Source organism: Aulonocara sp. 'chitande type north' Nkhata Bay, linkage group LG17 (assembly GCF_057382095.1).
Source record: "Aulonocara sp. 'chitande type north' Nkhata Bay isolate Kocher_YH1m ecotype deep benthic linkage group LG17, A_spYH_male_GT1.1, whole genome shotgun sequence".
Taxonomy (NCBI): Eukaryota; Metazoa; Chordata; class Actinopteri; order Cichliformes; family Cichlidae; genus Aulonocara; species Aulonocara sp. 'chitande type north' Nkhata Bay.
Genome location: NC_141360.1, coordinates 41,676,048 through 41,694,896, shown reverse-complemented (window position 1 = coordinate 41,694,896; position 18,849 = coordinate 41,676,048). Strand labels below are relative to the sequence as shown.

The 18,849-nt window shown below is 41.9% G+C and overlaps 1 protein-coding gene across 1 annotated transcript in view; it reads right to left on the bottom strand.

The window, feature by feature from the left end:
- The window catches only part of tmem178bb (transmembrane protein 178Bb), a 75,239-nt gene that overhangs the window by 4,189 nt on the left and 52,201 nt on the right, over positions 1-18,849 (bottom strand). The window contains exon 4 of the mRNA XM_086268816.1: positions 593-730. Within this exon, the coding sequence (XP_086124942.1) occupies positions 593-730 (138 nt within the window). The remainder of the gene's footprint in view (positions 1-592; positions 731-18,849) is intronic.

The window sequence follows — 18,849 nt, the reverse complement described above, 5'->3', positions numbered from 1 at the left end:
GTTACCTTTTCCCAATGATTTCGTCAAGAGGCACTACTTAGATGGTGGCTGAGGTTCAGTCTTTGCTGGATCATTGAGCGACGCTGTTAATAAAACTCCGGTTCTTTAGTCTGGTGTGTTTTCCTTGCAACTAATGTCACCGTTCTTCCTCTTGTGTACAGACCTTCCCTGGATTGTCCCATCCTCTGAGTGCTTGGAGAGACTGTTGTGCATGATTATAAGAACCCACCAGAGGTGTTTAAGAGCAACAGGGCCAAGTTAGTGTCAGCAGCAAGTCAGTGGAGAAGACTGCAGTTCTAAAATGCATCAAACCCACTGGAGAGCAAAGTGGGAGTGAGGGAAAAACACCAGGGTTTGTAGCCATGGTTCATTTTGTGTAAGAAAATATAGACTTTGAATCATTTGAATGATGATAAAAATATTTCAACAAACATAAAGGCAGAGAAAACTGCATAGGTCCTTGAGTCAGAGGTCCAGGTGCCTTTGCTGCCCCCGTCAGGCATGTGTGTGTGTGTGTGTGTGTGTGTGTGTGTGTGTGTGTGTGTGTGTGTGTGTGTGTGTGTGTGTGTGTGTGTGTGTGTGTGAGACTCACCTCCCATTAGGAAGAGGAGGCCGGCCACATATTGCATGAGGCCTCGGTCCCAGCAGCAGCCCAGCAAACCAATGACCCAGCCGAACAGGATGATGGCCACAGCCATGCCCATGAAACCAGCTGTCATTCGCCGCAAGTCTGAGGAAAGACATTAAGTGAGAAATTGAGTGTTATGGTCATCATCAGAATAAATGCTGCAGCTTATTTATTCTGTTTGAGTGACGAGAAATCAGAATATATTAGTCATGACAGAAACAACACGTGACTAGTTCATGACCTTGTTTTATTGTTGTTGCAAATAAACACTTTTTTTTTTTTAAGTATTATTTTAAATAGACATGCGCTTCATTTAACTTACACACTAGCAACATCTTCGGGAAAAGTTAGAAAAGAGGCAACAAAATACTGTGAAGATTATTGAAACATGTCAGTAACATTTCAAAGACCACACCCTGCATATATTCCAAAAGCATGGATCTGTTGTAAAGAGTGAAATCCAGTACGTTCTGGACCTGAGAGGAAAGCTACACGTGTTCGGGATGTTATCACCAGAGAATCTGCCTCGGGCACAGCAACGTCAGCTGTACAGCCGAGGAGCTCGACTCAGGCAGTTTTCATCAGGAGGTAAAGGGCTTGTACTGCTTTCTTTATCCAGCTCAAAGTTACTCGCCAAGTGACGAGGACCCACGTGGTCACACGGCGAGTGGGGTGGGCGGACGGGGTGGAGCCAAACAGATATATCACTCTTAAAAGCATGGAGAGAAGCTCTGCTGCAAATGACCAGCTACAAACCAAAACAGAGAGACAGGATGACACAGAGTACCCTCTGGAGGTAGGGCAGGGCAACCTGATCTGGAACTAGATTCAATTCTATTCTATTCTATTTCTACAGCGCCAAATCACAACAACAGTCGCCTCAATGTGCTTTATACTGTAAGGTAGGCCCTACAATAATACAGAGAAAAACCCAACAATCATATGACCCCTATGTGCAGCACTTTGGCGACAGCGGGAAGGAAAAACTCCCTTTTAACAGGAAGAAACCTCCGGCAGAACCAGGCTCAGGGAGGGGCGGGGCCATCTGCTGTGATTGGTTGGGGTGAGAGAAGGAGGACAGGATAAAGACATGCTGTGGAAGAGAGACAGAGGTTAATAACAGGTATGTAATTAAGATAACTGAGGCCGCAGAACAAAACAAGGACTATCAGCTGCAGCTGAAGATGGAGGAGTAACAGCATCCTCTCATCCAGCATTTCTAAGCTCTTTTGCCAGCTTCAATGGGTAGCAAAACCTGTGTCCCATGACCAGGGTGATGAGGCCTGCACATCAGTGTCAACTACGATCAAAGGATAAAGGGAGTAAAATGAGCATCTTTGCTAAATGAATTCATATTTTAAATTACTGATGGTTGAAAGCAGAGAAAGAAACCTGCTGGAAAAAAGGGACATGATCCAGTTTGGTGCCTGGATGTCATTTCTCTCTTCTGCCAAGCAGGACGGCATTTTTGTCTTCCAATGTACAACACGAGTCTGTGTGTGAAAGGCCATGAAACTAAGCAGATTGCACAGAGGCGCTGACAGACAATGGCTGCGCAGCATTATTACGGCAGAACTGTCTTATTGGCTGCTGTGTGTCCCTTTGATAGGCCACACTTCTGGCACTGCTGATAAAACCAGACTTGTCTGACTCAGCAGTTTTTGACACAAGATTTTCTTAATCTTTTCAGGTCCATTGCCAAGTTGCTAAGTGAGCGACTCTCCAGACTGGAGCCAGAAAGCCATTTGAATGAGTCAAAGGCAGGAGAGGAAGTGAGGGGGAGGCAGAGAGCACTTAAAGGTAGAGCTCAAAGACAGTTTGATAGTAAAGCTCTAGATGTTGAGCGTGGAAGACAGCGTTACTCATTTGGAAGTCGCGTGTGGTCATCAGAGCTTGTTTAAGAAGTTAACATACACACAGATTCCTAATTTAAGTAGATTAAGTCATCCTGTTACACATGAAAACTAAAACAAAGACCTCAGTTCACTGTAATGGTGCATTGAGCAAAACTAAAGATATTATTTACAGCTTCAAACCATTTAGAAATTCTGCTTATGAAAAGGTGGCACTGAATACTCTGGTGCTTAAGTAAAGATCACAGCAATCAGGCTTAATCGCCTGGTGTACATCGCTACACACCAGAGGTGCTAATGATGAGTCTTTCTTTTTGAATGGACCTTTGTCAAAGTGATGGTTGACCATGTCTAAGAAGTCCAGCTGGACACAGAAGGCAATAAAAATGCTGGTTGTCTGGACATGATATGGACACCAAAGCAAAGTGCTTCAACATGCTGCTTCTGTGTGGGCTGAACTGTTAGGTCAGTTTCATGCCTGGAAAATAAAACACAAGTTGAACACAGGCGTGTGTTTCTATGCCCTTTAAAACACATTTGAACGTTTCACAGGCAGCCAAGTGTGAGAGTGTTTTCATATCCAGTGCTTCTGTCACTCTGTGAACGTGGTAAAAAAAATGGATGCATTTTAATGCACTTTACATGATCCTGTTTCTGGGAACAACCAAAATATTGATTTGTTAATGAAATTAGCGCTCTACCTAGACAGAGTGGAGTTTTTAAAGATTCAACTCTGTATTCATAACGTGTCACTCAAGAGTTCGACAACATTTGGTCATGGTTAAGGTTTATAGAGATGCATAAGGCCATAACAGAAGGCTCTGGGTGAGGTGTTTTAGGCACCTCGCCATCCACACTGAACCTGCTGTATCTCTTTCACTACTTGCATCCACGACCTCGTTCAACAGTTGATGTGAAAGATGACGGTAGCAAAGTTCCCTCTAATGTTTCATGTGTCTGAACACACAAACTCCCTGAGCGGACACTTGGACCACTGTGAGCAACAGCAGACGTGTGCACTGTGGTCACGCCAGCATCCAATCCATGCAAGTTACATGGTTTATTAAAATAATCAAATTACAGCATTTATGTTAGACTACTTTTAATTAACTGCTTTAGCCCACTTACAATGAGAATGTAAAAAAATCTTGTTCATGACCTGTAGCATGTTAACACTGTTGGAAGGAAAAATAACTTTGACAACAATTTTGAAAACACAACTTTCTTTTTTTTAATAAAAATAAAAATATAAAAATAAAGCTCTGACTGTATTATGAGTCTGTGGTCTGGGAGAGAGTCTGTAACTCTGTCTGCAAATACAGTAAATAATGACCAATGTTGGGCAATTAATTATATAGTTACTTCTTCAAAAAAGTAACTGAGTTTTGCAAACAACAGTTTTTTGCAGCTGTTTACCTAAAAATGCAGCCAAGGTGTTTTTTAAACAAACATTTCAAACTATTTAAAGAACAATCAGCTGTTCTGCATCAAATCTGATGCCACACAAATTATTTGTGTCACAAAAAATAATTTCTGTCCACTATGAGATGAAGGAGAACAACAGCCTGATACCTGCAGGCCTGACAGCAGCAGATGTGTCACTGCTGTAACACCTGTAACACTCAGCAGGCGCCTCATTGTTCTGACACACACAACACTACTGACTACACTACACACTGACTACACACTAACTACACACTGACTACACACTGACTACACACTGACTACACACTAACTACACACTGACTACACACTGACTACACACTGACTACACACTAACTACACACTGACTACACACTGACTACACACTCACTACACACTAACTACACACTGACTACACACTGACTACACACTGACTACACACTAACTACACACTGACTACACACTGACTACACACTCACTACACACTAACTACACACTGACTACACACTAACTACACACTGACTACACACTAACTACACACTGACTACACACTGACTACACACTCACTACACACTAACTACACACTGACTACACACTAACTACACACTGACTACACACTAACTACACACTAACTACACACTAACTACACACTGACTACACACTAACTACACACTAACTACACACTGACTACACACTAACTACACACTAACTACACACTAACTACACACTGACTACACACTGACTACACACTAACTACACACTAACTACACACTGACTACACACTGACTACACACTAACTACACACTGACTACACACTGACTACACACTCACTACACACTAACTACACACTGACTACACACTAACTACACACTAACTACACACTGACTACACACTAACTACACACTAACTACACACTAACTACACACTCACTACACACTGACTACACACTGACTACACACTAACTACACACTAACTACACACTCACTACACACTGACTACACACTAACTACACACTAACTACACACTGACTACACACTGACTACACACTAACTACACACTAACTACACACTAACTACACACTCACTACACACTAACTACACACTGACTACACACTGACTACACACTAACTACACACTGACTACACACTAACTACACACTAACTACACACTGACTACACACTAACTACACACTCACTACACACTGACTACACACTGACTACACACTCACTACACACTGACTACACACTGACTACACACTGACTACACACTAACTACACTCTCACTACACACTGACTACACACTGACTACACACTCACTACACACTGACTACACACTGACTACACACTAACTACACACTAACTACACACTAACTACACACTGACTACACACTAACTACACACTAACTACACACTAACTACACACTGACTACACACTAACTACACACTGACTACACACTAACTACACACTGACTACACACTGACTACACACTGACTACACACTAACTACACACTGACTACACACTGACTACACACTCACTACACACTAACTACACACTGACTACACACTGACTACACACTGACTACACACTAACTACACACTGACTACACACTGACTACACACTCACTACACACTAACTACACACTGACTACACACTAACTACACACTGACTACACACTAACTACACACTGACTACACACTGACTACACACTCACTACACACTAACTACACACTGACTACACACTAACTACACACTGACTACACACTAACTACACACTCACTACACACTAACTACACACTGACTACACACTAACTACACACTGACTACACACTAACTACACACTGACTACACACTGACTACACACTCACTACACACTAACTACACACTGACTACACACTCACTACACACTGACTACACACTGACTACACACTAACTACACACTAACTACACACTAACTACACACTCACTACACACTGACTACACACTGACTACACACTAACTACACACTAACTACACACTAACTACACACTCACTACACACTGACTACACACTAACTACACACTAACTACACACTGACTACACACTCACTACACACTCACTACACACTGACTACACACTCACTACACACTAACTACACACTAACTACACACTAACTACACACTCACTACACACTGACTACACACTAACTACACACTAACTACACACTCACTACACACTGACTACACACTGACTACACACTAACTACACACTAACTACACACTCACTACACACTGACTACACACTAACTACACACTAACTACACACTGACTACACACTGACTACACACTAACTACACACTAACTACACACTAACTACACACTCACTACACACTAACTACACACTGACTACACACTGACTACACACTAACTACACACTGACTACACACTAACTACACACTAACTACACACTGACTACACACTAACTACACACTCACTACACACTGACTACACACTGACTACACACTCACTACACACTGACTACACACTGACTACACACTGACTACACACTAACTACACTCTCACTACACACTGACTACACACTGACTACACACTCACTACACACTGACTACACACTGACTACACACTAACTACACACTAACTACACACTGACTACACACTGACTACACACTAACTACACACTGACTACACACTAACTACACACTGACTACACACTAACTACACACTGACTACACACTGACTACACACTAACTACACACTGACTACACACTAACTACACACTAACTACACACTAACTACACACTGACTACACACTCACTACACACTGACTACACACTGACTACACACTAACTACACACTAACTACACACTGACTACACACTAACTACACACTGACTACACACTGACTACACACTAACTACACACTGACTACACACTAACTACACACTAACTACACACTAACTACACACTGACTACACACTCACTACACACTGACTACACACTGACTACACACTAACTACACACTAACTACACACTCACTACACACTAACTACACACTGACTACACACTGACTACACACTCACTACACACTAACTACACACTGACTACACACTGACTACACACTAACTACACACTGACTACACACTAACTACACACTGACTACACACTAACTACACACTGACTACACACTGACTACACACTCACTACACACTAACTACACACTGACTACACACTAACTACACACTAACTACACAAGATTTACGCTAAACGCCGCAAACATCTCACATCTCAAACACGCTGTCACTCCTAAAACTTCCCCCTTCCTAAACATGGTACATTTTGCCACCAATAGGAAAGGCTGGGGGTTTTTTTTTTTTTGGGGGGGGGGGGGTTGGCTCACAGGCTTTCGAGCGTTTTCCTTATAAAACGCTGTTTTTACCGTTTCTTCCTGCAGTAAATATAAACAACGACAGTATTCAGGAAGAAAAACAAACATTGCAGATATTTTATCATAACTCTGGTTTTACGTGGCCGATCAACACAGTTTATAAACTGGTATAAAGTCCACACTTTGTCCGTCAGTTGTTCCGTCTGTCCTGCTCACATCTCCAATGGTTGTACACGTTGTCATTAACGTGGCTTCACTCCACATCAGCCGCTTTGCTAAAACACCGGCACATAAGGACGCTGTCAGTCAACCACGTTGATTAGCTGCATACGAATGTGAATCGCATCATTGGCTGGACTATGGGATAACGTAATCCCTTACGGGAGCAGCCAGTCACTGACTAACACTGCAGAACAGAATTGTTAAAGTTTTCATTTTAATTTCAATTCAGGTAGATTTTTTGTGCGCAGAGACGCCAGCAGTGTGAAATTGCACACGCGCGCAGCTTAGAGGGAACATTGCACGGTAGGGATGTGGATCAAAAGGTCAATCGACAGCTCAGTTATCACTTCACTCAATCAGACCTCGGCTGTACTAAGAGCATCTGGCTGGATGATCTCAGCGCTCTTATATATGTTGAGGAGTTTGCTTGAGTAACTGGGCGCCGTACCAATTAAAACTTTGAGAGTAAGTAAAAGAATCTTAACTTCAATACGATAATGATAATAATAAAACTGGAGTGATGTATTCATACCTTCTAACACCTGTTAAAAGATGTGCAGCAGCATTTTGGACTAAGTGCAAGTGATGGAGAGACGAGTGCTGGAGACCCAAACAGAAAGCATTGCAGTCTAGAAGGGATGAAGGCATGAACACGTTTTTCTAGGTCTTTAGGAGGAAGATAAGGCTTTGCTTTGGCCATTTGGAAGCTGGAGGCCACCACCCGATGAAGTCAACAGAACTGCATCGTCAGCGAAAGGGATTAATTACGCTTCTACTTCTACCTCTAACAACTGTAATTCTACCGAGTCTATCACCATCTGTCTCCAGGTGCCTGAGGCATTCTTGGAGCAGCTCAGGGACCCATTTTCCTGATGTTCCGTGTTTCATCCTAATTTATGGCCGTGGCACTCGCTGGTCCTCCTCCCCTTTCTGTTGACTTTAGAGTCAGACCTGTTACAGATCGTCAACTTTTCTTTATTATCAGGTGTGTTTCCAGAATCACTAAAAACTGCTGTAATCAAACCTATACTGAAAAAGGACAATCTTGACAAGACACAAATGAACAACTACAGGCCGATCTCAAATCTCCCGTTTTTAAGTAAGATCATTGAAAAAGCAGTTTCTCAACAGCTCAGTTACTTCTTAAAACAGAATAATTGCTACGATGCCTTCCAGTCAGGTTTTAGACAGAACCACAGCACTGAAACCGCTCTGACCAAAGTGTTTAATGACATATGTCTGAATACAGACAGTGGAAAAATGTCAGTCCTAGTTTTACTGGATCTCAGTGCAGCATTTGATACAGTTGACCACAACATATTACTCAAACGACTGGAGAACTGGACAGGTCTTTCAGGAACTGTACTAAACTGGTTCAAAACATACGTAGAAAACAGGAAATACTTTGTATCAATAGGTAACTTCACATCTGAGCAGACAAGTATCACATGTGGAGTTCCCCAAGGTTCCATCTTGGGACCCCTTCTGTTTAACATCTACATGCTCCCACTGGCACAGATTATAAAGAACAACAAAATAAACTATCACAGCTATGCAGATGACACACAAATATATATCACAATGTCACCAGGAGACCGAGGCCCTGTACAGGCTCTTGGTAAATGCATTGAGGAAATCAATGACTGGTTGTGCCACAATTTTCTCCAGCTAAACAAAAACAAAACTGAGGTAATAGTCTTTGGCGCCAAAGAAAAACGATTACAGGTCACCAGAGAACTTCAATCTATACATCTAAAAACCACAAACCAGGCGAGAAATGTGGGTGTAGTGATGGATGCAGACCTAAACTTAGAAAAACACATTAAGACAATAACAAAGTCAGCTTAATATCACCTCAAGAATATATCAAGGATAAAAGATCTGATGTCTCAACAGGACCTGGAAAAACTAGTCCATGCATTCATCTTTAGTAGGCTTGATTACTGTAACAGCATCTTTACAGGTCTACCTAAAAAATCAGTCAGACAACTACAGCTCATTCAGAACTCTGCTGCTCGAGTCCTCACTAAGACCAAAACAGTGGACCACATCAGTCCAGCTCTGAGGTCTTTACACTGGCTGCCTGTCCGTCAGAGGATAGACTTTAAAGTTCTGATGCTGGTCTATAAAGCTCTGAATGGTTTAGGACCAAAATACATCAATGACCTCCTGACCCAGTATGAACCTTCCAGATCCCTCAGGTCATCTGGATCCGGTCTTTTATCAGTTCCCAGAGTCAGAACCAGACACGGAGAAGCTGCATTCAGCTTTTATGCTCCTTATATCTGGAACAAACTCCCAGAAAGCCTCAGATCAGCTGAAACACTCAGTTTATTTAAATCCAGGTTGAAGACTCACCTGTTCTCAGCTGCATTTGAATAAAGCACCAAATCCACACTTTAAGCTTAAATTTCAAAACTTACATTTAACTACTGATTTTATCTACTGTTCTGATTTTATCTGTTTTGATTTTATATACTGTTGTTTGTTTGTTTGTTTGTTTGTTTGTTTGTTAATTAGTTAGTTAGTTTATTTGCTTGTTTTATTCAATTTTAAATCATGCTTTTTATTTGTTCTTGTTTCTAATGTCTCTGTAAAGCACTTTGAATCACCTTGTTGTTGAATTGTGCTATACAAATAAACTTGCCTTGCCTTGTTGCTCACAGAGCCTTAGGTGCTGGACTTCAGACAGAGGCCTCCTCCGTGCACTGTGAGGAGTTTTTGCGTCGTGACTTGACGTGTCTCGACATCAGTGGCATCTGTCTCGTCTGGAGGCCAGTTTATTATTCCAGCTGAGTATCTGATGACCAGTAGGGCGTACGCATCGATGCCTTGGATATTATTCCTTACATTTAGCTGGTTTTTCAGCACCTGTCTCTGGTGGTATTTGGCCGTGGACAACCTTTATCACGGTTCCTGTTGGTCTGTGGGCTGTTCAGGTCCTTGCAGGTGTGTCTGCTATTCTGCTCTGCTCTGGTAGCGCTGGGCAGACCTCCAGTCCAAACGACATCCTAATCAGAGTTATTATAGTTTTGTATTTTCTAATTAGTTTTTATTTGCATTTCATTTTGACTTTGTGTTTTTAATTTAGTTTCACTGAGTTTCCACAGTGGATTGTCTTGTTTCAGTTGAGATTTTATTGTATGAAAATGTTTTTGTTTTTTTAGTCTTTTCCAGAATGGATAGAAATTCCATCTGTTTTTCCTCCTGTGCAGGGAAACCATTGAAATTGAATGTGAAGTTCTGACAAATGTAATAAACCTGTTTATTTGCTTTTTTCAGCATCTAGCAGTTAGTCTTTGGCAGTGCAGGCTGCATCTGAGCAGTACTGTTTCTGTTCGCCACAGAGGGAGATGACCTTGGTTTTCCAGACTGCAGAGCTATCCTGCTGCCCATGTGCACTGGGGAGATAAGCGACAGTGCTGAGAAGCCAACTTGACAAACCTGATGCCACACAGCTTTAAAGCTCAACACAGTTTTTCCATTACACTGAGGTCCTGGCTCAGTGATGCTTGTATTCAAGATGTGCAAACCCACACACAAACGCATCCTATCTGTCACATTTTAAAGCAACTTTAAATGCAGCTGCATGGTAGTAAACAATGGAGCTCAAAACAACAAATTCTGGAGCTGTTTGATCTGTGTGCACATTTTACATTGTCTGTTCATTCAGTTTAACCCCTGATGGAAGATGCAGGTGTGGAAATAAGTGATCAGGGCATGCATAAGGTTTAATGTAGCTCACAACAGGAAGCACTTCCACCTCCACTGTGAAAGTAAAACAACAGACATTTTCTGTCCGGTATGTTTGTATCCCGTGAGAGACGTTTAGCGTGCAAAATGGGTATGAAACCAGTAAACTAGTTTCATACTGCTTTGGTAATATGTAATTCACCTTACTGAGAAAAGCCATGCAAAGTGATTGCATTAACGAGCAGTATATCATATCTGATACATGCAGTTTTTGTTAATTTTGAGACTTTTACAGAATCAGTGTGATATTTTTCCCCCTGATGAACCAAAACAATTTGCACAATACAATTTGTTGCTTAACCTTAAGTCATATGTACTCTTGATTTAGTCTTGAAAGGAGGCAAATGGATGTTTTCTGAAGATGTTTCACTTCCCAGTTTCAGATCATGTCTATATTGGGTCCGTCAGCCAGCGACTTATTCTGGACATCCATACGACGACCAAACTAGGTCCACAATTGGACATCCAATCATCACCCAACTTGGATGTCAACATGACGCTCGACATTTGAACTTTGGGTCATTTTTTTTGGACGTCGTGACTCATCTGGACGTCTATTACAGGTGCAGGAAATTTACACGATTAATATATATAATAATTTTTTACAAATACCAACATTGTTGATGAATGTCAACAATGTTGGTATCAGCAGGAGACATGTTTGTGTGGGTTCCCCCCACCGTCCAAAGACATGCAGTTAGTGAGGTTTGGTGAAGTGCTGATTCTAAATTGGCCGTATGTGTGAATGTGAGTGTGAATGGTTGTCTGTGTGTGAGCCCTGCGACAGACTGACGACCTGTCCAGGGTGGACCCCGCCTCTTGGCTCCACCCCCCCATGAACCTGAAAAGGATAAGAGAATGTATGGATGGATATTATATGTTAGTCTGCTGATTTATTGAGTACATGTGTTTAAAAAATAATAATTTTACATTTTCCTGTTTTTTTGGTTTATTCATTTCAATTAATCAAGTTATTTATTTGTAACCAGGTTAAAACTGCCAGTTATTAAAATGTGTTGAAATATGAAAACCTTTGAAATCCATGTTTAAATGGTTAAAGTATTTTTCCCTTTTAGAAGGAGTGCAGTGAGTTTAATGAGTTTAAAAGAGCAGTTGGATTATATATTGTTCATTTTTACAAGTTTCCTGTTTTGCTCCTGATTGTAGGAGGAAATGAACGTGGCTGTGATCGTCGATGGACTGAGAGAAGTTGTGAAGCAGTTTGCTCGACAGTCTTTGTCAATGCGCACGTTTTGCCACCGGCCTGTGAGAAGCATCCCCCGGCGAGCTGCTCACGTTTGTTTTAGCTCATGTCAGGGACCAGAGTCTGGAGACTCCGTGTTTATGTTTTGTGATTATTAATATTCATTCATTTAGTTAGTTTTGTGGTTATTTCCAGTGTTTAGATGTTCTCTGTGCCTCCCTCGTGTTCCTTGTGTTGTGTCTCATGTTCATGCTTCCTGTTTTACTCTGGAGAGTCTGGCATCCTGTGCTTCAGTGTAACCGGTTTTTCTTCCTCCCGGCCTTGTCTCGTCTGATTAGTGTCAGCTGTGTCTCCCTCCTGTGTGCAATTTCCTCGTTTCCCTCTGTGTTTATATATCGTGTGTGTTCACCCCGTTCCTCTTTGGATTGTCTGTGTACCTCTGTATCTCCCTGCTGATCCTTCTGCATTTCCTCACACATGCCCACATTGCAAAACTGGTATGGCCTGGATCTGGCCCACACAATGTGCTTACACATGGCCCACATGCTGCAAAGAATGACGGCTCTTTGGTGGCCCACACATGGGCCAGCACAAGGTCAGTTGCAGACACACTGCTGGCCCAGAACAGTTTCAGCTCCAGATGTCAGCCTAATGTGTTCCTTAATCAAGCCAATAGTGCAACATCTGTTCGCACAGTGAATGGACTGATTCTTATTTAGCGCTTCTCTCTCACAGATTACTCAAAGTGCTCTAGACAACATGCCACTTTCACCCAATCGCACACTTTCTCTAAACTGAGTGCTTCCTAACTACAGTCACACACATTCATACTCAGACATGCAAACTGCTCCACCTCCTGAGCTTCAGCCACCCAGTGGTAAACATGAGTAAACCTGTGACAGCAGAGCTGACAGAAGCAATATTAAAAAGTCTGGCATTGAAAAGACGTCCACAACTTTCACTGGGCAACTTCAAAACCTTCATTTTGGTTTTGAGCCATTCACAGCTGGACTTGCTGATGCGTTTTGGATTCTGTGTGTTTGAGCTTCAGGAGATGAACTCATCGCCACACGTGGTTCCATCAATGATCTAACACCACCACCGTGTTTGGCTGTTGCTAAATGTTCTTCATATGAAACGCTGTGCTAATCTGATTTCACATGTATACCACTAATAAAACTGTAACAGGGTTTAATGTATTTGATGAGCTTCCTCCAGCGTTCTGTTCACCACATGCTTTACTGTGTATAGAGAGCAACGATGCTGCGCTTTAGGTGGCTAACTTGGAGGTAATTACAGTATACTAAGAACATCGTGCGACACTGTGAAATCTTCTGTGGCAGCTGGTAATAGTAAGCTAAGCTCTGTCTCTCTCTCCTCTTCTTCCTCACTTAAGTCACCATAAATGACTCGAGGATTTCTGGGCTGGTGGATACAGAAGCTCTGTGATGTGACTAACCGGATTAACGAATAGGAAGCAGTAAGAAAATGCAGCACGGACTCATCATCTTTCTGCTGCTATGGCAACACATTAAATGTAAGGAAAGTACAGCAATGCACTGACACGACACACATCAAAGTAAGGATGAAATAAACTTTGTTCTGCTTTTAAACTGGAATTTTCCACTAAATCACAGTTTTAGTGAAGCTCATTGGTTATCTACCAGGTACGACTATCGTGTAAATATCGCAGAGAACAACAGAATCTGCTTATTTAAAGAAGAATATCAGTGTTTATTTCTGCTGCATGATTCCTTTTGACTGCGACCTGGTCTCTTCTGTTATTTGGGCGACGCGGGTGCAGAAGTAGAAATCTACCTGCCTTCATACCCAGACTATCACTGCATACCTGATCAGTGACGTGTTGTCGGATTAGCCTTTTCATAGGTTCATCTTCATTCTGCTGTTGAAAAGATGGATTCATGTGTTTTTGTTTGTTGGTTTCTTAATGTTTTGGTAACCTTTCGACCTTTTCTTTGGAAGCATGGTCAGATCCCCAGTCATTAAAATCGAAGGAAGATGTTAAACATTTCTTCACTGAGCTGTATTTTTCAAACATTTTCCATCCTGATGTGTTTTTCTGTTACATGACTAAATGCAAAATATCAATAAGGGACAACTCCCACTAGGGTTTAAACACCTGGGACTCCATCCTTTGGGTTTAGAACTGAAGAAGCTTCTCAGATGAGAGGTAAACGTCTTCAAGAAACCTAAGAAGTCCAGACGATTTTCTTTCCAAGCTCCTTAGACTACCATGGCCTGGATGACTGAGAACCTTCACAGACATTTCCCTCTCACAGAAAACGATGCTTTTGTTTGATCAGCCAGTCTTATAGCTGCCAATTTTCTTTACGACACCAACAGTTTTTCATTCATGCTGGGGCCGACCCACGCTCCTAAGCATTCACAGTCAGTTCAGTATTTGACTCGATCTAGGTATTTTTGCACATTGTATGAACACGGAGGAGGACTGGAGCTTGTGCTTTGACAAACATGAGCGTGAGAATCGCACCAGTGAATCGGCTTTCCATGTGAGCTGTCTTTATTAGACAGTTGTTGATCTGCTGGACTGAGATGGTTTAGAGCTCTTCCCCCCACACTAAGGGTTTGTAATTATGAGCAGGGATGAATCACTTGTCCTGCAGGGGTTGTGGTCACGTGGCTGAATACAACTGAACCAACAATCGCGAGTGCCTGAAACATAAAATTTTAATGAGGTCATCCAGGACTGACAGCGCTGCGTTTCTCTGAGGTTTCAGCCTCGTTAATAATGCTTAATTATTTTTCCTATTGGTCACAAGAAAGCATGAGTCCATAGCAATATTAGATGATGCTCAAGCCTGAAACCTGCAGATACACTGCATGCTTATGTGTTTGTGTGTTTGTGAGTAATGTTTGTCTTGTCAGTCAGAAACCGTTTTCATTAGGTTTAAATATGGTGATTTCTGTGCCAGTTGTTATCATCATAAAGTGTAATTCATTTAACTCAGCAACAGTGCATGCAGGATATTTTTAAAGCTTGAATCCCTGTCACAACACAAGACGACTGTTGGCACAGAATATGATGATCCTAGACTGACAGAAGGGGAAAGGACAGAAAAGACCAACAGCACTGATGTAAGGGGATGCCCTCGTACCTGCAGCTCGATGAGTCTTGGACCTCGTAAATAAATACTGCATGTATCAGCCCTTCTCTCATCAGCTTTGAACATATGGTAGACTGAAAGGGCAAGTTTGAAAATGATCATTTTCTGCAAGAAGAAATCAACTCAATGCATCTGGCAGCTGTTCAAAAGAGCCTGAATGCTGCTTCAGTTTGGCTGATGTTATTGGACAGTTTGTTCCAGATACAGTAACAAGACGTTTAGCTCTAAGAAAGCCGGTTTGGTTTGAAGCAACACTGAGAGCAAAGATTACAAATGAAGATTAGAGACGACTGGCACAGATTTGTTTATAATAGATCACTTCCTACTTGCAAGATCCAGTGTTCACTGGCAGCGTTGGTCAAGTTACTGAAAATAGTATTTAGTTACCAATTACTTCTCCAACAAAGACTGACTACTTATTTTCAAAAGTAATCGGTTACTTTATTACTTAGTTACTTTTGAAAAACACGATACAAAACCTGAATACGTAATAAAGCAACAGATATTTCAACCCAATTCTATTTTTTCTCCATAATCCATCCAATGGAATCACATGAAAAAGTCTCTTTTTAAAAATGTCTTTTCTTAGTTTTAATCTTTTAACTTTATGCACATTGCATCAAGCAAAAATTATATGCAAAATCATGGTTTAGTGACGCAGTAATGCAGCGAGAAAATATCAGTGATCTAATTACTTTTTTGCAATAGCAATTCCTTACTTTACTCCTTACTTGAAAAAAGTAATGGGATTACAGTAATTGGGATTCCTGTTCACTGGCGCAAACCCATTTTATCTCAGTAGTGACACACAAGTCTCGTACTTTCCCGTTCTGTTACAAATCTGTGATTTTTCTAAACTGAGGTTTCACAAATACACCAAAGTTTTATAGCATCACATAAAACTGTCTCGGTCGGGGGTCCCGCTCTTTAATGTTCTCTGCGCCTGGTGGTCTCTGTGTTTCTTAGTTGCGCTGTCTGCCTGTCAGCTGTATCCCAAAGTCAAGTCCGCGTGTTATGTTTCCTGTTTTACTTTGAAGGTCTGTGTCCTGGTGAATGTATTGACTTTTGCTTCCCGTCTCGTCATGTCTGATGTCTCCCAGCTGTGCTCTCCTTCTGTGTCTCATTCCCCTCGTTATTCCCACAGTGTATTTAAGCCCTGTGTTTCTCTGTGTCAGTGTCGCATCCTCCCTCATTGCTGTGTTTCCTCATGACCTTAGATTTCCCAGTGTAGTTTTGTTTTTCCCCTGCCAGCAAACAAAGTTGAGTTTTTTTAGTTTAAACCTTGTGTCTGAGAGTCTGTGTTTGGGTCCTTCTGACTTGAGTCCTGTTGCTCACTGTCTCTGTAAACAGTGTGGATCACGACAAATAAAAAATATATATATATGCTCCTTTTGAATTGGACTCAAAGTAAAGTCAGTACAATACAATAAAAGAGCATTGGATGTGGAATACTAAATTAAACAGTTTTCTGTATTTCCTGAAGTTTTGACTAGTCTGGATTTACATGAATGTGAACTAGGAATGTGTCCCAATCCTAATCTGGGTTTAATATGATGTCGGCCCACCCTGTGCAGCCATAACAGGAAGGCTTTCCACGAGGTTTAGGAGTGTTTATGGGAATTTTTGACCATTCTTCCACAAGCACCATTGTGAGGTCAGACACTCAATGCTAATTCATTCCAGCAGGATTCTACTGGATTGACACCAGGACTCTTTGCACGTCTTTGCAAGGACGTATCTTCATGAGCTTTGCTTTGTGCACTGGTGCACAGTCGTGGTGGAAGAGGAAGGGTCCATCCCTAAACTGTTCCCATTACTGGGGGCATGAAATTGCCCAAAATGTGTTGAAGCATTAAGAGCTCCTTTCACTGGAACAAAGGAATCATACACCGGAAGGGTGAGTCAGTAATTCTGGCAATATATCCCAAAAGGTTGATTCTGTTCATTAGACGCAGTGTTCTCCTACTGAAGACGTCCAGATGAACAAAAACGACCTTTTGGGATTTACTCACCTGGATGGTTGAGCACGCATCGAGACACTTTTTGCAATATAATGCTTAAAAAAAGCAGCCCAGAGAGGCTGGGTCTGCTAATCGTGATAATAGATGGAAAAACTGCAGAGTTCAGAATTGCTGTAATAATGCTTCTCGTGTGGGGGTTTCATCATGTACCCATCATGTATAATGAACATTTAGAAAACATGTTTTTCTGCTCTGAGCATTTAAAGCACTTTACACAACTTCCCTCATTCACACCCATTCCTAACCCCACACTGCAGCAAAACTTGAGACTCTGAAGACCGGGTGTATTTCAACTCTCTATTGTCCAGTTTTAGTTTGCTAGTATGAATTACAGCCTCATTTCCTGGTCTCAGGTGGTCTCAGGTAATCTTCAGGTGTGGTCTGCTAGCTCATTAGTAAAAAGGATGGATGTGGTGTGCATGTATGCTCTTCTGCAAGCTGTGGGGTGGCTACATCTCCGGTGGTCGAGCACGTCACCTACTAATGGGAAGATTGTTGGTTGGCGCAGACAAGATGCTGACCCCAAGCTGCTTTCCAGTGCGTACACGTTGTGTAAAGCGCTTTGAGTGCTGAGAGTAGAAAAGTGCTATATAAGAACCAGTCCATTTACCATTTACTTGATTATAATTCTCATCTGGCCTGTGGCATCAACAAGGCACTAACAAACACGCCATGTTCGAAGTCACTTGAAGCACATCTGCCTCTCTGTGGTGGTCTGCCCTGTTTTACCAGAAGCACATCTAGTGAGTCCCCTATTGCAGTTGTTACCAGCTCATAGCAGGTCGTGGTCTTTCATAACCCAAAGGTTTGTCACATGACTTTCCTCCGGTAATGGTGAATTGACATTCAGTTTTCATGAGCAGCTCATTTCATGGCTCTCCTCAAACTTCCATCAGTTTTAAAAACTGTTAACCTTCCTTTCAATCACATTTCCATATCCTCGGGATCCCTTCTGACCTAATCTCTGATCATAATCCTTCATTTGTTTAACAGTTTTAGGAGCTAGTGTTAGCCTGTTATCACATTTCTACCACCAGAGTAATGGGCAAACACGGTGGACAAGCCGGGAGTTGGAGGCTGTTCCATCTCCTCAAATCCCTCCTCTTGGTCCTTGGAGCTGGCCTGGATCAAACATGCACACAGGGAATATTAGCCTGCAGCCTCCTGAGTTGTAGACCACCCCTGTTCCTGCTCTAGGAAGAGGAGATTGTGGTTCTCCC